Source organism: Jaculus jaculus, chromosome 8 (assembly GCF_020740685.1).
Source record: "Jaculus jaculus isolate mJacJac1 chromosome 8, mJacJac1.mat.Y.cur, whole genome shotgun sequence".
Taxonomy (NCBI): domain Eukaryota; kingdom Metazoa; phylum Chordata; class Mammalia; order Rodentia; family Dipodidae; genus Jaculus; species Jaculus jaculus.
In genome coordinates, this window is record NC_059109.1 from 56,842,210 (window position 1) to 56,868,262 (window position 26,053).

At 43.7% G+C, this 26,053-nt stretch overlaps 1 protein-coding gene across 2 annotated transcripts in view; it reads right to left on the reverse strand.

Moving 5' to 3' along the window:
• The window catches only part of Snap23 (synaptosome associated protein 23), a 29,160-nt gene extending 12,994 nt beyond the window's left edge, over window positions 1-16,166 (reverse strand). Inside the window, exons 1-5 of one of the 2 annotated variants that reach the window (XM_045157755.1) lie at window positions 16,070-16,166; window positions 10,536-10,638; window positions 9,355-9,396; window positions 8,935-8,983; window positions 7,930-8,047 (exon numbers count right to left, since the gene is read on the reverse strand). In XM_045157755.1, the coding sequence (XP_045013690.1) occupies window positions 7,930-8,047; window positions 8,935-8,983; window positions 9,355-9,396; window positions 10,536-10,592 (266 nt within the window). In that variant the 5' untranslated portion in view covers window positions 10,593-10,638; window positions 16,070-16,166. Of the gene's footprint in view, window positions 1-7,929; window positions 8,048-8,934; window positions 8,984-9,354; window positions 9,397-10,535; window positions 10,639-15,862; window positions 15,934-16,069 lie in introns of those variants that run through there. The other variant, XM_045157756.1, reaches the window with a different exon arrangement.
• Window positions 16,167-26,053: the final 9,887 nt, after the last annotated feature.

Sequence of the window (26,053 nt, forward strand, 5' to 3'; positions counted from 1 at the left end):
GTCCACCTGATGTTGGCCAGGGTGTGATGTCTACCCTCTGTTCTTGCCATTGTTTTCCCTGCCTTCATGGAGCATCCCCTTGAGTCTCTAAGCCAAAACAAACCTTTTTTTCCTCCAAAAGCTGCCTTGGATGGGTAATTTCTGCCAGCAATGCAGACCTGACTGCAACAATTATGTAGTCTCAGGGTGGCCTTGAACTCATAGCAATCCTCCTACCTCTGCCTCTCAAGTGCTGGGATTAAAGGTGTGCGACACCACATCCAGCTTTATTTTAGTTTTTTAGTGCTCACTGATACTTCCTAGTTTAAGATCTATAGGTAGCTGAGTACAGAAGGAATCTAGGCTGAGGATGTTTATATTAAGTAAGAAAGGTAGGCTCTGCATAGCAATAGAACTCTTACAAAATAAAACCTGCAGTCCCTCTGGGAAGAAATTATCCTTTATAAAGTACTTAACCAAATTTGTGACAAAATTTAATGAGATTAAGAACATCATCTGGAAAGTTAGATTTGCATTGGATTATTAATCTTGTGGTTTGATAATCTTTTTATTTTTTCAAGGTAGGGTGTCACTCTGGTCCAGGCTGACCTAGAATTAACTATGTAGTCTCAGGGTGGCCTTGAACTCACGGATCCTCCTACCTCTGTCTCCCAAGTGCTGGGATTAAAGGCATGTGCCACCATGCCTGGCTTAACAATCTTTACCACTTTATTTCATTTAAGAATGGCAAGTTTGAAAATGGATGTGGTGGCATAGACATGTGGTGAGACTAGCAAGGACTACATAGTAAGCTCCAGGCCAGCCTGGTGACAGTGAGAACTTACTTCAAAACACAGGCAACCAACCTGAGACTACACAGTAAATTCCAGGTCAGCCTGAACTAGAGCAATACCCTACCTCATAAAGACAAACAAAAAACAGGCAAGCTTTAAATAAGAACATAAATTATCACCTGGGTGTGGTGGTGCATGCCTTTAATCCCAGCATTTGGGAGGCAGAGGTAGGAGGATTGTCATGAGTTCAAGGCCACCCTGAGACTACCAAGTGAATTCCAGAAGCCTGGGCTAGAGTAAGATCCTACTTCGAAAAACCAAAAAAAAAAAAAAAAAAAAAAGTGAATTATCTCTTATCAATTCAAGAAACTGCTAAAAAAGCAGAAATTAAAGAATCAAGATATAAGAGCACAAAACCATAACATTCTTTTGTTCTAGTTCCAAGAATCAATAATAGTATGAAAAAAAAAAGCAAAAACAAAGCCAAATATCATCTATTATCTTTCACAATTAGAAGAAAAGGGATTAAATAACAAGTGTAATATTAGTGAGTGAATGTGTATGTTTTCAGTAATCTAGATGAAAGGAAAAAAAAAGCAAGAAAGAAAGGAAATCAGATGGTTCATTCTTTACCATTAATTTCATAAAAATCCAAACTTGAAATGGAGTTAGACATAACATACAGTAAACTAATGTGTTTACTCCTATGAAAAATTAAGATTAGTGGGCTAGAGGGATGGCTTAGCGGTTAAGCGCTTGCCTGTGAAGCCTAAGGACCCCAGTTCGAGGTTGATTCCCCAGGACCCAAGTTAGCCAGATGCACAAGGGGGCGCATGCGTCTGGAGTTCGTCTGCAGTGGCTGGAAGCCCTGGCGTGCCCTTTCTCTCTCTATCTGTCTCTTTCTCTCCCCCTCTCTCTGTCACTCTCAAATAAATAATAAAAATGAACAAATATTTAAACAAAGAAAAATTAAGATTAGTTATAGTTTTATTCAACAATATAAAATCATAGCAAAAACATGATATAATAGGAACTATGGAACAAGCAGAAACATCTGAAGAGAAGAAACTCTTATTAAAAAAGATATTATAAGTCAGGTGTGGTGGTGCATGTCTTTAATCCTAGCACTTGGAAGGCAGAGATAGAAAGATCACCATGAGTTGAGGCTACTCTGAGACTACACAGTGAATTCCGGTTTAGCCTGGGCTAGAGACCCTACCTCAAAAAAACTGAAAGAAAAACAACACACACACATATATATATATGGTAACATTTAAAATTTATATCCTATTTCATTCTAAAGCATATTTAAGATGACCAAATTGACAATTTATTCCTTGATTTGGTACTGGCTTAAGTCTTGAGAAATCTAAATCATTAGATGCAATACTAATAGAGGAAATCTTTAGAGGCCAGAAAGGAATAAAGAATTTTAATGAAGATGCTGAAATCATAATCCTAAGAAGAGAGAGATCCATGTAGCCTGAATACTCTTACCTTTGATAAGAGCTAGACTGCAGTTGCTGTCTACAAAAATCAACCATTTAGAACAGGAAACTTCAGAAGTGTCTTTCTTTTGGTAATATTAGTGTTACTTACCAAAACTGAGTTTAGTTTTTGAAGACTATTAGTCTAAGGGAGTTATTACAAATTACGGTCTTTTTATTAAATCCATCTTTTATCAGACAGCACTATAAAAAACAAATTCACTTCACATTACACACCACAGCACAGGTTTTAAGACAGACTACCATTCAGGAAATTCACGCACATGCACAGAAAAGCCATTTGAAGCATCACCTTTAGACAGCTGGTTAGCAGCCAATGCTGCGCCACAAGACTGCATCTCTTAAAGTTCCCTTTGATCAGTTACTGAGCTCAGCTTCTGATGTTAAATCTTCATTTTTAGTAAGCAGATTAGAAAAGACAAGATTGAGAGAATGAAATGCAGAAAACAGTAAATGCCAGTCAATAGATTAGAAGCAGATTTAGTTTTAAACACATAATGCATTCAAATTCCTGCCTGGTTTCATAGAAACAACCAACATCTGAAAACCTGGATGAAAAGAAAAACAAGAAAACTATTTCAACCATTGCACACTTCATTTTTCCTCAGTATATCTGGGTGACATTCTTCCCTAAAATTATAAAAAGTACGAAATGGAAACTAATTGACAACACTATGAAACTTCTCACTCTTTCCTTTAGGAATTAGAAATTTCACAATGCTGTGATTACAGATTTCTCTTCTACTACATTTTATTCACACTGTAATTTTTTTTTTTTTTTCTTCAAGGCAGGTTCTCACTCTAACCCAGGCTAACCTGGAATTCACTATGTAGTCTCAGGGTGGCCTCCAATTCACATTGATCCTCCTACCATGGCCTTCAGAGTGCTGGAATTAAAGTCATACAACACAACACCTGGCCACACTGTAATTTTTTTTTAATTACTTGAGAGAGAGAGAGAATGAATTAGCAGACCAGGGCCTCTAGCCGTTGCAAATGCACTCCAGACACATGCACTACCATGTGCATCTGGCTTACGTGGGTCCTGGGGAATTGAACCTGGATCCTTTGGCTTTGCAGGCAATCACTTTAACTACTAAGCCATCTCTCCAGCCCACAGTGTCATTTTTTTATAAACTTTTTTTGTTGTTTATTCTTATTTATTTGAGCGCGACAGAGAAAGAAAGGCAGAGAGAGAGAGAAAGGAGAGAGAGAATGGACACGCCAGGGCCTCCAGCCACTGCAAACGAACTCCAGATGCGTGCGTCCCCTTGTGCATCTGGCTAACATGGGTCCTGGGGAATTGAGCCTTGAACCAGTGTCCTTAGGCTTCATAGGCAAGCGCTTAACTGCTAAGCCACCTCTCCAGCCCACACAGTGTCATTTTTAAAAATCATTTCACATGTCCATTATTCCACCAGACAACAAGTTTCTCAAGGACATTCAACCTAAAAGCATTTAGATAGCATGTAAAGTATTAAAAAGAAATCAGACAGGGCTAATGGTGTGCTGCTTTATTTACCTTTGTACCTCCAGTGAGCATCACTCAGATGTGTGGGTTTTTCTTATTTGTTTTTGTGTTTACTTTTTTTAAAAAAATTTTATTTATTTATTTGAGAGAGAGAGAGAGATAAAACCAGGCAGGTAGAAAAAGTGGCTTCCAGCCACTGCTAATGAACTCCAGATGCATGTGCCCCCTTGTGCATCTGGCTTACGTGGGTCTGGGAGAATTGAACCTGGGATCCTTTGGCTTTGCAGGCAAGCACCTTAACCACTAAGCCATCTCTCCATTTATTTTATTTTATTTTATTTTATTATTTTATTTTATTATTTTATTTTTTTGGTTTTTGGAGGTAGGGTTTCACTCTAGCCCAGGCTGACCTGGAATTCACTATGAAATCTCAGGGTGGCCTCAAACTCAGTGATCCTCCTACCTTTGCCTCCTGAGTGCTAGGATTAAAGGCATGTGCCACCACGCCCAGCTCCTGATTTGTATTTTTGAGATAGCTTATCACTATGTAGACTAAGCTTATTAGAAACCTGCCACAATCCTCCCTAACTCTATGGCCCAAAAGCATTACAAGATGGTGCAATCAGCCAGGCTTGGTGGTGCATTAATCTCAGCACTCAGGAGGCAAAGGTAGGAGGATCCCTGTGAGTTTGAGGCCAGTCTGGAATTACAGAGTGAATTCCAGGTCAGGCTGGGCTAAATTGAGACCCTCCCTCAGGGGAAAAAAAAAAAAAAAAAAGTTGGTGCAATCATAGCCAGCAATTCAGAGATAAATGTTTATCCTGCCACACAGCCTAAGATTAGAATTGTTAGAAATCTGCAGAGGGAGCTGAGAGATGGTTCATGGGTTAAGGTGCTTGCCAGAAAAGCGTAACAACCTGGGTTCAACTCCCCAGTACCCATGTAAAGCCAGATGCACAAAGTGGCATATGTGTCTGGAGTTCATTTGCAGTGGCTGGAAGCTCTGGTATGCCCTTTTTTTTTTTTTTCCTTATTCACTCTCTGCTTGCAAATAAATAAAAAAATAACAGAAAATCTTGTAGGAGCTGGGTGTGGTGGCTCACGCCTTTAATCCCAGCACTCGGGAGGCAGAGGTGGGAGGATTGCTGTAAGTTCGAGGCCACCCTGAGACTACATAGTTAATTCCAGGTCAGCCTGGACCAGAGAGAGACCCTACCTCGAAAAAAAAAAGGAAAAGGGATTCTGGGCTGGAGAGATGGCTCAACGGTTAAGGTGCTTGCCTGCAAAGCCAAAGGACCTCAGTTCGATTTCCCAGTACCCACATAAACGAGATGCACAAGGTGGAGCATGGATCTGGAATTCGTTTGCAGCATCTAGAAGCCCTGGTGTGCCCATTCTCTCTCTCTCTCTCTCTCTCTCTCTCTCTCTCTCTCTCTCTCTCTCTCTCTCTCTCTCTCTCTCCCCCTCTTTCCCTCTCTCAAATAAATACAAAAATAAAATAAAGTAAAATAAAATAAAAATAGGGATTCTTCTGCCTGGTTTCTGAGTTTGAGGCCAGCCTAGGACTACAGAGTTCCAGGTCCAGGCTAGGCTAGAGTGAGACCCTACCTAAAAAAAAAAAAAAAAGCTTTCAGTTTCAGTTGTTTTGTAACCTAATGAATTGTACCACTATTATGAAACAACATAAAACAATAAAAAGCCAAAAAAAAAAACCTCTTGTCTTTCAGACTATTTTGAGAATTCTGAATAATAAAGATTGTGGATATGAAAGAGAGAAAGGAAGAGAGGGAGACAGATGAAAGTATGGGAGATATTTTCCTGTTTGAGGTTACACAAAGTCAGCTCACAGACCTCTAAGACATTGACCCAAAAGTTAAGAGACAAAAAATTTAGAGCTTCTTTATACCCTGGAGGCTCTGTAGTTATCACCACACTGATAGATTGGAGTAATACCTGACATTACACTAGGAGGCTAGGTAACACTGTATAGTCTAAGTCTCATGAGTGTTGGGATTAAAGGTATGGACCACTAGGCCCCACCTGTGTGATTAAATTTTATCAGTGAGATTAATAAAAATATACAGCAATAGGAATTTACTTCAGTCAATGGATTACATATAAAGCATGAAAAGGAAAGAATCTAAGACTGATAACACGGAATCTCTTAACTAGGAGATGAAAGGATTTCAAACCTTTTCTATATAGTGTATAAGACTGTGCTGAACACAAAAGACTTTACTCTTTTTGGTTGAATCCACTGTGAATGTTTTCCATTCTCTACTTACCCTTAGAACTCCAGATACATGCACCACCTTGTGCAGCTGGCTTATATGGGTACTGGGGAATCTAATCTGGGTCCTTGCATTTCTCAAGCAAAACCTTAACCACTGACCCATCCTTCCAGCCTGAAAAAACTTAAAAAATTTTTATTGTTATTTACTTATTTATGAGAGGAAAGGAATGGGTATGCCATCGCCTCTAACCACTGCAAGCGAACTCCAAACACATGGACCGCCATGTGCATCTGGCTTATGTCAAATCTGAGGAATCAAACCTGGGTCCTTAGGCTTCACAGGCAAGTGCTTTAACCACTAAGCCATCTATCTCTCCAGCCCTGATAAAACTTGGTATTGACAAATTTTAATTTTTTTTTTTTTACTTTACTTTTATTTATTTGAGAGAGAGGGAGGAAGGACCAAAGAGAGGGACAGAAAGAATGGGCACACCAGGGCCTCCAGCCACTGCAAGTGAACTCCAGACACATGTGCCCCCTTGTGCTTCTGGCTTACGTGGGTCCAGGTCCAGGAGAATTGAACCAAAGTCCTTTGGCTCTGCAGGCAAATACCTCAACCACTAAGCCATCTCTCCAGCCCCTTATTGACGATTTTTATACATGTGCATAATGTATTTTGATCATAATTCCCCTCATACATTCTTTGGAAAAACAGAATTTTCTTATTTGCATGTGGTGGGCAAGGCGCACTAGGGTCTCTTGCTGCTGCAAATAAACACCAGACACTTGTGCCACCTTTTGCGTCTGGCTTGTGTGGGTGGCTTAGGAACTGAACCTGGATCAGTTGGTTTTGTAAATAAGTGCTTTGAAACCACTGACCCACCTTCTCAGTCCCTATTTCCCAGGCATTTTGTGTACAGATTGAAATTGACATTTAATCCTAGCATCAATTTAAGTCATGGTTTTCTGTGAACATGCCTGTTTATGTGAAATGCTTATCTGTAAGAAGGAAAAAGATCTTAACTTTATTTAATATAAATTTCTGGGCTGGAGAATTGCCTTAGTATGATAGGCACTTAATTGTAAAGCCAAAGGACCCAGGTTCCACTCCCGAGGACCCATGTGAAGCCAGATGCACAAGATAGCACATGCATCTAGAGTTCATTGGCAGCAGCTATAGACCCTGGTGAGCCCATTTTCCCTCTTTCTGACTCTTTCTCTCCCTCTCTCTTATATAAGTAAAAATAAGTATTATTAATATAAATTTGCTGAGCTGGAGAGATGGCTCAGCTGTTGAGGTGCTTGCCTGCAAAGCCTAATGACGCAGGGTCAATTCCCCATACCCACATAAAGCCACATGCTTCTGGAGTTTGCTTGCAATGGCAAGAGGCCCTGGAGTTCCCATTCTTTCTCTGTCTTTCTCCTTGCAAATAAATAAAATTAAAAATAAATAAATTTCCTATTTTAGACACAGTCACTTCTGACCTTTTGTGAGGTTAGGGGGTATTCAGGTTGGACCAGGAATATTTTCATTTATTTAGTTATTTTTAAAAGGTCTTGAGCTGGGCATGGTGGTGAATGCCTTTAATCCCAGCACTCAGAAGGTAGAGGTAGGAGGATGGCTATGAGTTCAAGGCCAGCCTGAGGCTACAGAGTGAATTCCAGATCAGCCTGGCCTAGAGTGATACCCTACCTTGAAAAAGCAAATTAAAAAAAAGGGGGGGCTGATTTGGGGGTTGGATAGATGATTTTGTGGTTAAGGCTCTTGCCTCCAGAGCCTAACCACTTGGGTTTGATTCCCCAGGACCCACATACGCCAGATACAAAGTGGCACATCCATTCCCTCTGTCTCTCCATCTGCCTCTCTCTCACACTCTTCTCTCTCTGTCAAATAATAACATATTTAAAAATAAATAAATAAAAGGCTTTGATTTATCAACTCACCGATTACAAGGGCATACGCAGAGTCCACAGCACTTGTTGAGTTCTGTCAAAGTCTTCTCGGCCTCTCTCATGTCTTTATTTATTTGGTCCATGCCTTCTTCTATGCGGTTTAATTGTTCTAAGAATAGGTAATGGAAATTAAATTATGTGTGACATTTTCAAACAAAAAATGCTATTATTGCACAGCAGGGAACTGAAAACTCAAATCTACCAATAATCTGTTACAATGAAGTACATTAGTATCATGAAACAATTTTTAGCACGCTAATTAATTCTAAGGCATCTGCAGTCCTGCTGTTGATAGTTTTGTTCAGAAGAAACATGGACACTGGGAGCATGTGAGGCGACACTGGGAGCATGTGAGGCTTCTTCAGAGATTACTCTTGCAACCAAATATACTTTGGCCATATCAGATTCCCAGCACTGCTATCATTTAATAGACTCAAAACCTGAGGCTATCACAAAACTAATAAAAGCTAGGTGGAATCACCGAGGACCAACAAAATTGAATGTTTCAATTTTTTTTTTTTTATTTTCTGTTTTTGGTTTTTCAAGGTAGGGTCTCACTCTAGCCCAGGCTGACCTGGAATTCACTATGTAGTCTCAGGGTGGCCTTGAACTCATGGTGATCCTCCTACCTCTGCCTCCCAAGTGCTGAGATTAAAGGCATATGTCACCACACCAAGAATGTTTTTAAATTTAATAAAATTTTATAACTATTTTAGGACTTAATTTTTGAGAATGATGTAAGACTATCATAAATGGCAAATGTATACAATAAACCATGCTGGCCTAACATATACTTGGGATGCAGCTGGATATTGTTGCCTGTCATTCCCAATCAGCAATGAGCATCATGTAATTCAAATTAGAAGAAAAGGACGAAACATATCACTATAAGCAAAAGGCACTCCTAAAAGCTTAAACTTATAACATAGGTGGCTTACAGGGTTTGTTGGTATTGTAAGTCACATTACATAGTTTCATCCAATGATGTCAACTCACCCCCCTGCTCATCCAGTAGAGTGATGGTCTTGATTCCTGCATCCTGAGACTAAAAAAGGGGGAAATTTTGATAGTACAGTAATACAAATCCAAAACAACAGAAATAAAACTTGCAAAGTGTGACAAGTATTAAGAAAGAATCATTGGAAACCCAAGTTCTCAGAGGACTATAGACACCAGCAGAGCTTAAACCAACATGTTTTAACATATTAATCCCTTAAACAATGAAGTCATACTCCCATGGTAAAACTGTCAAACAAGAAAACAGAAAAACTTATTAGCACATGGCTTGACCATTTCAGCAATTGCTGATTTCAAATAATGAAGTAAATTGGTAGTGTCCTTTAACATCAGTTCCCAGCTAGTTCTGTTAGAATCCCTTTCATAAGTTTCTATACTCAATGATTAAACACTTCTTACCTCAATGGCTAAACCCAGGATTCTCCTCGTACTTTCCAGAGACTAAGAAAACAAAACAAAACAACAAAAAGTTATAGCATTACAAAGTAGGCAGAAAAAGTCTGATCACAGACTGTATTTATTATGCAATACCATAAAATTTTTTTTTCTACCAGATACTCTTTAAGAGAAGCTTTACATGGTGGAGTTAATGGGTTCACAAAATATAGTGTTGGTACATAGACATCTAAGTATATTATTACACAGACATTAAGAAATTATTAAAGCCAGGCATGGTGGCACATGCCTTTAATCCCAGCACTCTGGAGGCAGAGGTAGGAGGATTGCTGTGAGTTCAAGGCCATCCTGAGGCTATATAGTGAATTCAAGTCAGCCTGGGCTAGAGCAAGACCCTACCTCAAAAAAGAAAAAAAAATTAAATTAGCAGGGCGTGGTGGCACACGTCTTTAATTCCAGCACTCAGGAGGCAGAGGTAGGAGGATTGCCATGAGTTTGAGGCCACCCTAAGATTACACAGTGAATTCCAGGTTAGCCTGGGCTATAGTGAGATCCTACCTTGAAAAACCATTTAAAAAATTATTAAAGAGCTAGAATGCTACTTTCAGAAGTAGCTATTAAGTAATAACCTGCTTTTAAAAAAGTCAAAAAATCATGAGCCAGGTGTGGTGGTGCAAGCCTTTAATCCCAGCATTCAGCAGGCAGAAGTAGGAGAATCATTGTGAGTTGGAGGCCACCCAGAGACTACATGGATTCCAGGTCAACTAGGCTAGAGTGAGACCCTACCTTGAAAAAACAAAAACAAACAAAATCATACAATTTTCATCTTTTTTGTTTGTTTTTTCGAGGTAGGGTCTCACTCTAACCCATCTTAGACTGACCTGGAAGTCACTCTGTACTTCCAGGCTGGCCTAGAACTCACAGCAATCCTCCTATCTCTGCCTCCCGAGTGCTAGGACTAAAGGCATGCACCACCATGCCTGGCTAATTTCCATTTTTTGGTGAGTTTTTTGTTTTTTTTTAAGTGGGGGGAGAGCCAGCAATGGCACAAGAGACAAATGCATTCTTTGATACAAAGGGACCAGGAAGGGGCCAAGATAATCTCTAAGAAGACCCCCTCATTTCTCCATGGTGAAAAAGGAAATAGAACTAGTCCATTATTCTTATCTAATTAAAACAGTTACCTCATCAGTAATTTGGTGAGCCCTCAGCTGAATTTCTTCTGGTGACAGATTATCCATGATGAATCAAAACTCTACCAGGCACAGAAGTGAAAATGTAGATGTTCTAGAATAAGGATGCACAAAAGTTTGAGCAAAAGGGTAAATTTATCTTGCCAGGCGTGGTGGAACACAACTTTAATCCTAGCACTCGAGAGGCAGAGGTAGGAGGATCACTGAGAGTTCGAGGCCACCCTGAGATTACACAGTGAATTCCAGGTCATCTTGGACTAAAGTGAGACCCTACCTTGAAAAAAAAAACAAAACTAACTAACTAAATAAATCCAGGTAAATTTATGGAATTGAGGTACTTATCAAGAAAATAGGATGTGGTGGTTTGATTCAGGTGTCTTCCATAAACTCAGGTCTTCTGCATGCCCAGTCCCCAGCTGATGGAAATTTTGGGAATTGAAGCCTCCTGGAGGCAGTGTATTGTTGGGGGCAAGCTTATGGGTATTACAGCCAGCTTCTTCATGCCAGTGTTTGCCACACTCTCCTGTTGCTGTTGTCCATCTTATGTTGGCCAGAAGGTGATATCCTCCCTCTGCGCATGCCATCATTTTCCCCTGCCACCATGGAGCTTCCCTTCAGATCTGTAATCCATATTAAACCCTTTTTACCCCACAAGCTGCTCTTGATTTGGTGTTTTCTGCCAGTAATGCAAGCCTGACTGTAACAATGGATAAAACAACTGATCTGATTTATATACAACAGGGAAAATAAACAGACACTTAATGCTATTTAATAATAAAAAGTGAACCTTGGGCTAGAGGGATGGCTTAGCAGCTAAGGCATTTGCCTGCAAAGCCTAAGGATCCAGGTTCCATTCCCAGCACCCATATAAGCCAGATGCACAAGAGGGCGCATGCGTCTAGAGTTCTTTTGCAGGGACTGGATGCCCTGGTGCACCTTTTTTTTGGTTTTCTGAGGCAGGGTCTCACTCTAGCCCAGGCTGACCTAGAATTCACTGTGTAGTCTCAGGGTGGCCTCCAACTCACAGCTATCCTCCTACCTCTGCCTCCTGAGTGCTGGGATTAAAGGCATGTGCTACCATGCCTGGCCTGGTACACCCATTCTTTCTTTCTCCCTCTCTCTCTCTCAAAATGGATAATTTAAAAAATGTAAAAAGAAAAAATGTGAATCTTTTTTAAAAAATATTTTATTTATTTATCTGACAGAGAAAGGGAGATTGAGAGAGAGAGAGAAAAAACGGGCATGCCAGGGCCTCCAGCCACTGCAAATGAACTCCAGACACATGCGCCCTCTTGTGCATCTGGCTAACGTGGGTCCTGGGGAATCGAACCTGGGTCCTTTAGCTTTGCAGGCAAATGCCTTAACCACTAAGCCATCCCTCCAGCCCGTGAACCTTTTTTTAATCCCAACACTCAGGAGGCAGAAGTAGCAGGATTGCTGAGAGTTCCATGCCAATCTGAGACTACATGGTTAATTCCAGGTCATACTGGGCTAAAACACCACCACCACCACCACCAACAACAACAACAACAAAAACAGACACGAGCTCAGATATGGGATTTGCGTTTGAACCTCATAAAATAAAACTGTGTACACTATCACACATCTTTTTAAAAGTGTGGTGGCACATGTCTATAATCCCAGCATGCAAGAGGTTGAGACAAGAGGATTGGGTGTGTGTGGCTACAAGCAAGTCCTGAGGAGTTTGGGGAATAAGAAAGGGAGTTACTTTTTGGACCCTATCACCTCCACACTTCCTTTCTATAATATGCCCACCTGCCTACTCAGCTAGACTCAGACTTCCCTATCACTTCTTCAGATGTCAGTCAAAGCCTACCCTTCCTAAGAAGTACAAAGTCACCTTTTGTTAGTGTGTACTCCCAAATGCTCAACAGAGGGAAAAGTGACAAGAAAAATATTACACACTACTCATTTAGTTCCTGGAAACAGTATCCCTAGTCAGGTTTTTAGATACAGTATCCTGTGGGTAGGGAGACATTTGGAGATTAGAAAGACCTGCTCTCTCAAAATTGTACAACTTTGTAATTCTACTTATAGAGGTGGTTCTTGTAAAAACTCATGATTCTAAAAGTCCTGCCCTTTAAGTACAGGGAATTAAAAAAAAAAAAAAAGCAGATGTACTTGGAAGCTAGGTGAGTCAGGTGGTAGTGAGGTCATTTCTGTGAACTTCAGTTCTGCTTAGTCTTTGTTTTCCTATGCAGATGGTGTATTAACAGGAAGGGATGAAGAGACAAAGAGCCCTACTCCTCGGGCTCATACTGGCCCTTGCAAATCTGCTCCGAGTGCAATCTAGAGTTTACAATACAGATTTATCATAGTTGTTAGTTTTCTTATGCAACCAGGAGATGGTTCCTCATAAGATACAGAAGTGAACTGGTAAGGGACAGGTGAAAAACAAAACCAGGGCTGGAGAAACGACAGAGCGGTTAAGGTGCTTGCCTGTGAAGCCTAAGGACCCAGGTTCCATTCTCCAGGAACCATGTAAGCAAGATGCACAAGGTGATGCATGCGAGGCACATGATTAGTGTATTGAGTTCCCAGAAGTGATAGATAAAATCTGAGCAAAGTAAGTTTAATGGCATAAGGACAGGCAAGAGAACTGCCATGAATTTGAGGTCACCCTGAGACTACGTAGTGAATTCCAGGTGAACCTGGACTAGAGTGAGACCCTACTTTGAAAAAAGAAATGCTTCTAGGTATGGTGTCACATGCCTATAGCCTTAGTACTAAAGAGGAAACAGAAGGATCATGAACAGCTTGGTGAGACCTATCTAAAAAAAAAAAAAAATTAATCTAACAGGGTGAGCCACACAAAGCCATTAGCATGTTCATTTATTTGAGAGACAGACAGACAGAGAGACAGAAAGGCAAAGACTGAGATGTAAAATGCTAGAGCTACTACTTGGGGAACAGTCAGAAGATCGCTTAGAAAATTCAATATAGAGCTGGGCGTGGTGGCGAACACCTTTAGTCCCAGCATTCCATGGTAGGAGAAATGTAGTGAATTCCAGGTCAGCCTGGGCTAGAGTGAAACCCTATCCCCCCCCCCCAAAAAAAAAGCCAGGTGTAAGGCTGGAGAGATGGCTCAGCAGTTAAGGCACCTGCCTTCAAAACCTAATGACCTAATGAGTTTGATTGCCCAGGATCCATGTAAAGCCATGTGAACAAAAAGAATACATGCATTGGAGTTTGTTTGTAATGGCTAGAGGCCCAGTTGCACACATCCTCCCCCCTGCCCCGTCTCTCTCTGCTTGCAAATAAATTAAAAAAAAAAAAAAAAAAAAGCCAGAGGTGGTGGTGCACGTCTTTAATCCCAGCACTTGGGAGGCATCGCTGTGAGTTGGAGACCTCCCTGAGAATATAGAATGAATTCCAGGTCAGCCTGGGCTATAGTGAGACCCTACCTTGGGGAAAAAAAAAAAAAAAAAAAAAAAGCCAGGCTTTGTAGCACACACCTTTAATCCCAGCACTTGAGAGGCAGAGGTAGAAGGATCACTGTGAGTTAAAGGCCAGCCTGAGAATACATAGTGAATTCTAGGTCAGCCTGGCCTAAAGTGAAACTGTACCTCGAAAAACCAAAAAAAATAAATAAAATTAAACAAATAAATAAATAAGAACAACAACAACAAAAGATAGGCAAAAACATAGCAAAAAACATTTCTACCTGACAATAAAAAATTACTGGGCCAGAGAGATGGCTTAGAAGTTAAGGCGCATGCCTGCAAAGCCTAAGGACCCCAGTTCCATTCTCCAGGTCCCACGTAAGCCAGATGCACATGGTGGCACATGCATCTGGAGTTCGTTTGTAGTGACTAGAGTTCTTAGCGTGCCCATTCTCACGCTCTCTCCCTCTCTCTCTCTGTAATAAATAAACAAAAATAATTTTTTTTTAAAAATTACTATCATTTTACCAATACATCTGGATGGTCTTAAGGCAGCAGAGCAGATGAAGTAAGATCTCTCAAGAGCTGGGGAGATGGCTCATTGGTTAAAGGCACTTGCTTGCAAAGCCTGTCAGCTCAGGTTCAATTCCTTAGAATCCATGTAAAGCCTGATATAAAAAAGTGGCACACAAGGGCAGGAGGGATGGCTTAGTGGTTAAGGCATTTATCTGCAAAGCAAAAGAACCCAGGTTCAATTCCCCAGGACCCACGTAGGCCAGATGCACAAGGTGGTACATGCATCTGGAGTTGGCAATTTACAGTGGCTGAAGACCCTGGTGCACCCATTCTCTCTCTGCCTCTTTCTGTCAAATAAATAAATAGAATACATTTTTAAGTGGCACACAAGTCACATTTGTTTGCAGTGTGAAGAGATTATGGCATGCACGCACGCACACACACACACACACAAATGTTTAAAAGTTTTATTTTAGCCAGGCGTGATGGCACACACCTTTAATCCCAGCAGAGGTAGGAGGATCACTATGAGTTCAAGGCCACCCTGAGACTCCATATTGAAGTCCAGGTCAACCTGAGCTAGAGTGAGACCCTACCTCAAAAAACTTTTACTTTATTTTTTTATATTTTAATTATTTGAGAGAGAGAGTTAGCAAGAGAGAGAGAGAATAGGGGTAAGAGTGTGTCTAGCCCCTGCAAAACTCCAGATGCATGTGTCACCTTGTGCATCTGGCTTAAAGTACCTGGGTCTTCAGGCTTTGCAAGCAAGCACCTCAACCGCTAAGGCATCTCTTTAGCTCTATTTTATTTTTTTTTAAAACAACTCTTTCAATTATTAAAATATTTACTAGTAAGAAGCTACATCATTTTCCCACGATACAGAGCTCAGTGTCATAAAACTGCCAGTGTCCAAACACCCCTCTCTCAGTCACCATCCCCCTCCCCTGGCCCTAACCCACCCAAGGAGCTCTCACAAGCAATAAAAGAAAGAAGGAAATCTTATTTTCCAAACTTTGATTTAATTTTGTTTTCTCTACCACCTGTTTACCATTCCTAATACTGCAGAACAGTACTTTAAGCTCTCTCAAAAAAAATAAAAGAAAAGAAAAGGAAAAGCTGTCCCTCCCCTCTCCGTCCCTTTCACTAAGTGAACGAACTGTCCAAATTCGTTCATTTAGTGACCCTTTCTCTTTGTGTACGCCCGCGGAGAAGCCGCAGGGTAAGGATGAACTTTCCTAGACAGTAAAGGTTCACGCGGTGCCACGAGCCTGTCATTCTTCAGGTAACTCACAACTATCGGGTCACCACGCAGTGACAAGCACCCGGGAGAGGCTGGGGGTAGGGGCCTGGGCGCTGATCTTTGGTTTCGGCGAAGAGTCCAGGCGCAGCGTTCCGCACCTTCCTCGGGCGGCCTCCCCTCCATCTGCCAGCGCCTCGCGTCCTCAGGGCGGCCCGAACGGCCGGAGGGCCCCTTCTGGGCTCAGGCGCGACCCTACCAGCTTCTCCACCGTGCGCACGTGCGCGTGCTCCGCGGGGCAGCGTTCCAGGCCCCCGACCCCACCCTCCCCCAGGCCGGCTCCCTCAGCCCCACTCCTGAAGGCTCACCGAGCGGCTTCTTCCGGTCACTGCTCTCCTGCCCTCCCGCAGCTCAGTCTCTGCGAGACCGCAGCGGACCCGGCCGCAGGGCGCTTGTTGCGCCTGCGCGCGCCGGGCCGTGCGCCTGCGCACTTTGCCGAGCCGCGGCCGCCTACACCCCGGGTCCCGAGAGCCCCGGGCGGGCGCGGTGCTGGCGTTTAAATCTCCCCGCCACGCTGGCGGCGAGCGGGGACTCTCCCGTTCAGTGGCCGGAAGGTGGGAGGGGTTCACGCAGCACACCTCCCGGGAGGCAGGGGTGTGCCGCACGCTGCAGGGCGTCCGCGCCGAGGAAAAGGACGGGTACCTGGCCCGCAGCCATTTCTGACCCGTCTAAGCTGGGAGATAAACAGGGAAATCCATTACGGTGACTAGAACGCGGTCCAAGACACGCTGGGCTCACGATGAACAAAGCGCTGTGATGGGTGTCTGCGGGGTCGCTGGAGGAAGTTACGGTTCGAGTCTTGAAGGATAAGTAGGAGTTCCTCAGGAAGTCCGGGAGGGCAGGAGATAAGCTTTCCCAGGCTGTGGGAACAACCTACAGGAAGAGCGGCGTGTCGCCCTCCTGGGCAGTTCATCCCAGACCCTCTTGCGGAAGGGGAAAACCAGGGAGTGGCACCTCTCAGCTGTGCTCTCAGGACGTTTGGGCACCCGGGGGAGGGACAGAGGGAGGAGAGGGTGGGGACCAGGCCTAGACTATATAGTACATTGGGCTGGAGAGATGATTAGTGGTTATATTATATAGCACACTGGTACTTGTCTAGCGTATGGGACGCCCAGGATCATCAGGGTAGGTGATCTGAAGGGCAGGATGGGAATGGCCAGACTTGTGAAGGCCTTGAAAGGTATGAATCTTGAACCTAGATTTCATAGCTACGGAGAACTTTTTTTTTTTTTTCTCGAGGTAGGCTCTAGCCCTAGCCTAAACTGACTTGGAAGTCACTATGTAGCCTCAGGGTGGCCTCGAACTCAGTGATCTATCCACCTCTGCCTCCTGAAAGCTAGGATTCAAGGTGCGCATCAGCACTCCAGGCCACTGAGAACTATTGAGTTTTAAACCACTTGCCCCAGGAATCTCTAAAAGTAAAACAATGCTGGAAATTATGGGAGAAAAAGTATCTCACACTGTACTAAAACTGACAGAGCCCCTCCCTGAGGCAATTGTTTGTAGATCACTCTGAGCCTGTCTTGCTTTTTCTTTTTGGCTTTTCCAGGTAAGGTCTCGCTGTAGCACAGGCTTAACTGGAAGTCACTATGTAGTGTCTGGGTGGCCTCTCAAGTGCTGGGATTAAAGGCATGTGTCACCATGTCCAGCTTTTTTTTTTTTTTTTTTTTTCATGTATTTGAGAGAGAATGGGCATGCCAGGGCCAAAGATGTATGTGCCACTTTGCACATCTGGCTTACATGGGTTCCTGGGAATCAAACCTGGGTCCTTTGGCCGTGCAGATGAAGGGACCAAAGTGACACCGACACAGGCTTCAGTAAGGTGCCATCCCAACTAGGTCTAAGTTTCAGTTTCCCCCAGAGGCAGGCTACTAATCAACAGTGACCCTGACATGTGGCCAGAGAAGATAGCCTCCCAGGGGCTGAGTCAGTTCCTGGAGACATGTCCAAACACACCCAGACATGTCCCATTCATGCCTTTCATATCCCTTTCGCACCTTTCACCCCAACCAAACAAAGATGTACAACTGTAACTGCTGCTTGCCTAGCCAATCATTTTAAAAGGTTACCTATCTGGCCTGGAACTCCCTTAGTTGTGCTTAGAAGGGGCCTGCTGCTCCTCTTGGGGTCACCATTTTGTATGAATGGTTGACCCCCCACATGCTGGCTGATTCTACAGAATAAACGCTCTTTGTTTTTACATACTTTTTGAGTCTGGAGGGGGTCTTTTTACAGCGATTCTCAGACCCTTACATTTGGGGGTTCATCCAGGATCACTGAAGACTCCCCCAGACTCAGTAGTGGAGTGTTTCTAGAGGAGCAGTTGGTTCTCCGCTGATCTGTGAGTTTGGCCACCCCTCTGTACTGTGTGCCTTTGTTCTGCTCTGTTCCTTGTTTTTCAGGTAGATCTGGTATCCAGACACAATCTGGAGGACCACAAAGGTTGGGTGGATGTGCCAAGTAATGCCTCTGGGCCAGGGAGTTCTGAGGATGCTCCGGACCCCCATCTGTTGGAGCCCGAGAGCTCCAATCTGACTCTGGTTTTGATAAATACTGATGGGTTGTGCTCGTCTGGCGGAGACCGTTCATGGAATAGGCTGCCATCAGCATCGTTTTTGAAAATTTGTTTCTGTGTCTGTGTGTTTGTGTCTTCTTCATCTTCCCTTTTTTTTACTTTCTCCTGAGACACCATGGGACAGGTGGCAAGTTCCACCCCACTGGACCTAGTCCACAGTCACACTTCAAGGATTTCCAATGCCTGGCAGACAATCTAGGTTTAATAATACGGTTGGGAAAATTAACCATCTTTTACAGGAATGAATAGCCAACTTTCAGTGTGGGATGGCCAGAGGGAGGCACTGTCCACCTCCCCCCCCCCCCATTTACAACGTTAAAGGTATTGTGTATGGGAATCCTGGGCATCCTGACCATTGTCAGTCCACCAGGAATACCCCTCTCCCGCCAGCAAAGAATCCCCACTCCAGTGACTACCGACCCGTGCAGGATTTGAGGGACATTAATAAATGGGTGGAAGATATCCACCCCACAGTGCCGAACTTGTACACTCTGCTAAGCACCCTTCCACCTGAACACAATGTGCACATGGTGCTGGACCTTTAGGATGTATTCTTCAGCCTGCCACTGGCCCCTGCCAGCCAGCCCCTGTTTGCCTTTGAATGGAATGATCCACAACATGGATTCAACAGGCAATTAACATGGACCAGATTGTCACAAGGATTCAAGAACCTTCAAGGCCTTGCTGAGAGAATTGGACCACATGGCAAACCAAGTTTCAGCCAGAAAGACCCAGCTCTGCCAGAGGGAACTAATGTACCTTGGGCACATGTCTCAAGTCCACAAAAAGACAATCCTCAACATCCCCCCACTCCAAAACTCGGCGACAGGTACATGAGTTCTTGTGTTCGGTGGGGTTTTGTAGACTTTGGATACCCAGATTCACAGAAATTACCAAGCCTTTCTTTGAGGCCACAAGGGGATAAGAAGACTCCCTTGAATGGACCCCAGAAAGGGAAAAGGCCTTCCTCCAGTTGAAAAAGGCCCTCCTTGAAGCCCCCGCATTGGCTTTGCCAGACATCCACAGACCTTTCCATCTTTACGTTGGTGCGAACAGAGGCACAGCTAAAGGGGTACTGACTCAGACTCTCGGCCCTTGGAAGAGGCCGGTTGCTTGCTTATCAAAGAAATTAGACCCAGTGGCAATGGGATGGCCTCCATGCCTCCAAATAATTATAGCCACCATTTTATTGGTCAAAGACTCAGATAAACTGACTTTGGGCCAAACCCTGAGAGTGACTACACCTCACGCTATTGAAGGAGTGCTAAAGCAGCCCCCTGACAGTTAGCTGACCAATGCCAGACTGACTCATTACCAAGCTCTTTTTCTCAAGGACCCCCTCCCCCATGGTTTCAATTTGCTACCAGTCAGGCCCTCGATCCTGCAACGCTGTTACCCAATCCAGATCTGGACAGTCCATACATGACTGCTTGGAGATCTTGAGCAGTTTACAAGGGATCCAACCAGAGCTCAAGGACGTTCCCCTTAAAGAGGCAGAGCTGACCTGGTATAGACATGGTAGCAGCTTCCTTAGAGATGGTGTCTAGTACACAGGAGCTGCAGTGACAACTGAAAAGACAATTGTATGGTCAGAAGCCCTCCCTCCAGGTATGTCTGCCCAAAAGGCTGAATTGATAGCCCAGCCAAGGCCTTACAGCTAGGCCAAGGAAAGAGACTTAATATCTATACTGATAGCTTTTATGCCTTTGCAATGGTACATGTTCATGGGGCCATTTATAAAGAAAGGGGGCTGTTGACAGCAGAAGGAAAAGCCATTAAAAATAAACAGGAGATTTTAGACCTCCTGTAAGCTATATGGCTTCCCCAAAGAGATAGCAATCACACAGTGCCCTGGTCACCAGAAAGGGGAGGTTCCTACTTCTAAAGGGAACAACAGGGCTGACAAGGCAGCATGAGAGGCGGCCCTCCAGGTTGCTACCAGCCTGGTGGCAAAATTGCCTCCAATGGTGGCGCCAACCTTGTCAGAGAGACCAAACTATATTAACACAGAACAACAGAGGATTAAGACCTGTTATAGCAGCCTGTAAGGAACAAGGATGGTATAAGACACTCCCCCCATGGAAGGATCATCCTTCCATTGGACTTTGCTAGCCAACTCATTGGACAAATACACCAGAGTACTCATCTAGGTCAACAGAAGATTGAGGACTTATGTAGGCAGGCTCACCTTAAAGTTTTTGACTTGCAAAAGGCAGCAGAAGCCGTAGCCTGATGCCATGCCTGCTGCCTGGTAAATGCAAAAAGTGGAGTTTCTCAGTTGGGAATCGGAAAGAGGAATCCGACCAGGAGTAAATTGGGAAATTGACTTCACAGAGATAAAACCTTGTTTGTATGGATACAAGTATTTACTGGTATTTATAGACACCTTTTCAGGATGGACTGAGTCTTTTCCAACCAAGAATGAGACTGCCACAACTGTGGCCAAAAAACTATTGGATGATATTCCAAGGTATGGTTAACCCGTTTTTGGGAGGTGGTGGAAAGAATGTAAGAGCCAAAGGAAGGGTAGGACTCCATACAACGTGCTCCCTCCAGACATAAAATGGCCTGGATATCCATGATCCCTAGTGCCTGACATTACCTACACAAGACCATCATAAGAGGAGGGAAAGATCACCACATCAAGACAAAAGAGACTGATTGAGATGGGGAGGGGATATGATGGAGAATGGAATTTCAAAGGGGAAAGTGGGGGGAGGGAGAGTATTACCATGGGATATTTTTTATAATCATGGAAAATGTTTTAAAATTTGAGAAAAAGTAAAATAAGATTCTAAAAAAAAAAAAAAAAAAAAAAAAAGATAGACGGCATCCCAGCCTCAATACATCACTCACACGTGAAGCCTGTCGACCCACACGTGGATCTGGACTACAATGCACCTAAAGAGAAGCCAGGACTGTGGCGAGCTGTCACCCACCCACAAGATCCACTCAAATTGAGGATCCATAAGCTAGAGACTCAATAATGAAAAACTATGTCCACCTGATCCTTATGATAGCCCTGCTTGGTGTTTAGGTCACATCAGACACTAACCTGCACCGAGCTTTTACTACCAAATGGATACTTCTGGGCCCCAAGACTTCCCCGCAAGGCCTAGGGAGAGTAGTGCACACTTTGATGCTAACTGGTCCAGTTAGCCACTTTTTCCATATTCCACCTAGATCTTTGTGCCCTAGACCATTCCATATGGAGACATCCAAGTCCGAAGGGCAGTAATTGTCAGTCCTATCAAGACTGACAAAATGCCATGGCAACCTGCAGAGACAACTGCCAGGAATAAAAACTTGAAACTGTGCAATTTTATGTTTGCCCAGGGACAAATGACTATGGGATGTGTGGGGAAACGGGAAGTTTCTTTTGCTATAAATGGGGATGTGAGACCAATGCCTCCTGGGTAAAGAAAAATCGAGATCCTATCCAGATCAGTAGAGCAAAAAACCAGACATCACAGGGAAAGAGAAACCCCATTACCATCTCAGTGACAAACTAGCAGAAGATGGGAAGCCAGAAAAATATGGGGCTGAGGGTTATATGCGTCAGGGGATGGGGGTTCCTCTTTCAGATCCAGAAACAGGCTATCCTGGCAGGGCCTCCCCCCACCCCCATAGCTATAAGTCCAGGAGCTCCAGTTTTGCCCATTTTAAAACCCGTGGCACCGGTCTTAGTTTCAGGCACCTCCTGGTTAATCATGCCCCCACCCCATCCTGGGCCCCTGATTCGGCCATTTTATTTGGGTTACTCAATTTCAACTTTTAATTTCCTCAATTCTACCAGTAACCTCACCACAGAAGACTGGTGGTTCTGCTCAGACCCTAGGCCCCCATACTATACTGGCTGGGCTACCACAGGAAATCTGTCAGTGCCTTCAGAAAGCCCACTGAGCTGCTCTTGGGGAAGGTCCTCGGTCATTACCCTTCAAGCTGTACCTGGAAAAGGGCTATGGTGTGATAGGCACAGGGAGAAAACTAGATAGCTTCCCTCACCTTAAGCATCTCTGTAATCATACTGCACCGCAAATGCTGGTATGTCCTACATTGTGCCCCCTAACGGAACCTGGTTTGCATGCACCACTGGCTTAACCCCTTCCACCCACTGTTACTTCAGAATTCCAGCATGTGCGTTCTGGTAACACTGTTCCCCCAGGTTTAATACCTTCCCTTCAGCTCCTAATAGAAACAGTCCAAGACCACCACAGAGAAAAACAAGATTTTGGGGCCTCAGTGATCCTTCTCAAAGTGTTGGTTGGGGCTGGCATAGCTGCAGGAATTGGCACTGGTACAACGGCATTAATTAGAACAAATCAGACTTATCAGGCTCTAAGTAACCTTATAGACTCAGATCTTGCTCAATTAGAGAAGTCTATTCATCACCTAGAGTGATGACTGGACTCAATAGCTGAGGTCATATGGTAAAATAGAAGGGGATTAGACCTGCTCTTTCTACAGCAAGGAGGGCTTTGCCAGGTCCTAGGAGAATAATGCTGTTTTTATGTCAACAGATCAGGTGTTCTCAGAAACAGCCTAGCCATGGTCCACAAGAGGTTAGAAAAAATGGCTAAAATTAGACAGAAAAATCGAAAGTGGTATGAATCTTTGTTCAATGGGTCCCCTTGGTTAACAACCCTAATTTCTTCCCTGGCAGGTCTCTTGTTGCTGGCCCTCACCTGTGGGCCCTGCATTATTAATGCCTAGGTCAAATTTGTTAAGGATCACTTAGCCACCGTACAACTAATGGTTCTAAGGCAACAATACCGACCTTTATATACACCTCAAGGATTTGAGATGGGGCCATACTCAAAGGGAGAAGGAACAAAGGGACCAAACTGATGCCATGACAGGCTTCAGTAAGATGCATCCTAACTAGGCCCAAGTTTCAGTTTCCTGGAGAGGTAGGCAAGACTTCTGAGAAAGGGTGGGCTGTTAATCAACAGTGACCCTGACATATAGAGAAGATAACCACCCAGGGGCTGAGTCAGTTCCTGGAGACATGTCCCTTTCGCACCTTTCACAAGGCTTTCATGCCTTTCGCCCCAAGCAATCAAAGGCATACAACTGTAACTGCTATTTGCCTGGCCAATCATTTTAAAAGATTACCTAACCCACCTAGAATTCCCCTAGTTGTGCTTAAAAGGAGCCTGTGTGCTCCTCTTGAGATCGCAATTTTGTATGAATGGTTGACCCCCACATGCTGGCTCATTCTGCAGAATAAACGCTCTTTGCTTTTACATGCTATTTGAGTCCGGGGTTTTACTTCAGCGATTCTCAGACCCTTGCAGCAGGCAAGCACCTTAATTGCTAAGCCTGCCTGTCTGCTTTTCTGAGTTCTAACTTGAAAAGCAAAACTTTCCCCTTTCTCCTTTCCTATCTCTTTGTATCCTGACCAAAATCCCAAACTATGCTTGCCCAGACACTATGGGTTTCCCAATGTTTCTCTGAGCCTACCACAGCCCCATATAGCCAACCTCTTTTGCTGAACCTGCCTGCTTTCTGGATTTAATTCAAGAGCATTGGGTTGGAGGAATGGCTTAGTGGTTAAAGTATGTGCCTACAAAACCAAAGGACCCAGGTTTGATACCCCAGCACCCACATAAGGTAGATGCACAAAGTGGTCCATATGTCTGGAGTTTGTTTGCAGCGGCTGAAGGCCCTGCAGTACCCATTCTCTCTAGTCTGTCTATCTATCTACTTCTCTCTCTAAAATAATTAAAAATAAAAGATGTATTTTTAAAAATGCAGCACTCTTTTTTCCTACTATCCATCTCCCTTTTCCCAAAAGCCACCAAGACTTATAGCTAACTTACCCTGTGTTTTTTCTCGCAAAGGATCAATTTTGAAGCTTAAAAATATCAAAAATCTCTAAGAAAGAGTAGTTTGAAGCAGGGTGTGGTAGTGCACGCCTTTAATCCCAGCAATTTGGAGGCAAATGTGAGGGGATCTTTGTGAGTTCAAGGCCACCCTGAGACTACATAGTGAATTCCAGGTTAACCTGGGATAGAGTGAGACCCTGCCTCAAAAAAAAAAAAAAAAATCGCTCCTGTTAGATTATCTACCATCATGAAAACAAATGATCATAAATGCTGGCGGGGATGTGGAAAAAGAGGAACCCTTCTACACTGTTGGTGGGAGTGCAATCTGGTCCAGCCATTGTGGAAATCAGTGTGGAGTTTCCTAAGACAGCTAAAAATTGATCTACCATATGACCCAGCTGTAGCACTCCTAGGCATATATCCCACGTACTCATCCCATTTCCTTAGAAGTACATGCTCAACCATGTTTATTGTCGCTCAATTCATAATAGCTGGGAAATGGAACCAGCCTAGATGTCCCTCAACTGATGAGTGGATAATGAAGATGGGGCACATCTATACAATGGAGTTCTACTCAGTGGTAAAGAAAAATGAAGTTATGAAATTTGCAGGAAAATGGATGGATCTGGAAAGGATTATACTAAGTGAGGTAACCCAGGCCCAGAAAGCCAAGTGCCACATGTTCTCCTTCATATGTGGATCCTAGCTACAGATGTTTGGGCTTCTGCGTGAGAAGGAAAAAACTCAGTAGCAGAGACAAGTAAGTTAAAAGGAGATATCAAGGGAAGAAAAAGGAAGAGAGGAGGGTACCTAGTAGGTTGGTATTGTATCTATGTAAGTAGAAGAATAGATAAATGGGGGTGAAAAGGCCCAAAGTGTGCTCAGGGGAAGAGATTGAGTAAAGGAAAGGTGGAGGGAGGGCTAATCAAAATCTAAGAGTATATAAATAAATCATATGGAATCCTCCCGTTTTGGACAATGGAACACTCAGGAGCTATAGGTTGATGCTAGAAATTTTTCAGTGCCAGGTATGGGATACCTTTCAGTGAGTTGTTGGCCAGGAAGGTCCCTGATTCCCCCTAAACATTATAGGCCATTGCTGAGGCCCTTGACTTTCCACCAGGAATAGATGGTAAGACCTTATTGCTGAAGACTCCACATACTTGGGCTGCAAGGCCACTGAGAAATCCTGCTGGAACTGAGCTGATAACCCCCTCCATGTAGACCAGCTGCCAGAAAGCTTGAAAAAGCCATTCTACATGTAGTTCAAATGGGAGGAAGAGATACCACCAGTGAAGATACTCAGCAGTGGACACTGCAAGCCTTATAATTGGCCAGCCAGCCCAAATGAGCCAATGGGTACAATAGTGGCATTTCTGTCATAGTGGGAACCAACTGCCCTCCAATTAGACCAGAGGCCCGCTCCATGGGGGCAAACACATCCCTGATACTGAAAACTTAAAACAGGGGTAGTTATGAGCCCTAGTGGTGTAACGTCTGCTGATGTCGGGAAAAATGTATATCACTATGCTTATCAAACTGCCCAGTAAGCACTTCTCTTAATATTTATAGCCTTATGTTAATGCTACTCTCACTTTGGGTAGAGAATCTTCTCTTTTCCGATGGCAGTGACTTTGGGATGACTCAGAAGGTATCATAGTGCTGGAAAGAAGTGACTGGAGTACTGAGTAACATCTCGATCACACCTTCCAAGGCTCAGGGTCTAATGTGGAAGAGGTGGCAGAAGGAATGTAAGAGCCAAAGGAAGGATAGGACTCTGTACAACGTGCTCCCTCCAGATATAAAATGGCCTGGTTATCCATGACCTCATAGTGCCTGACACTACAAGACCATCATGAGAGGAGGAAAAGACCATGACATCAAAATAA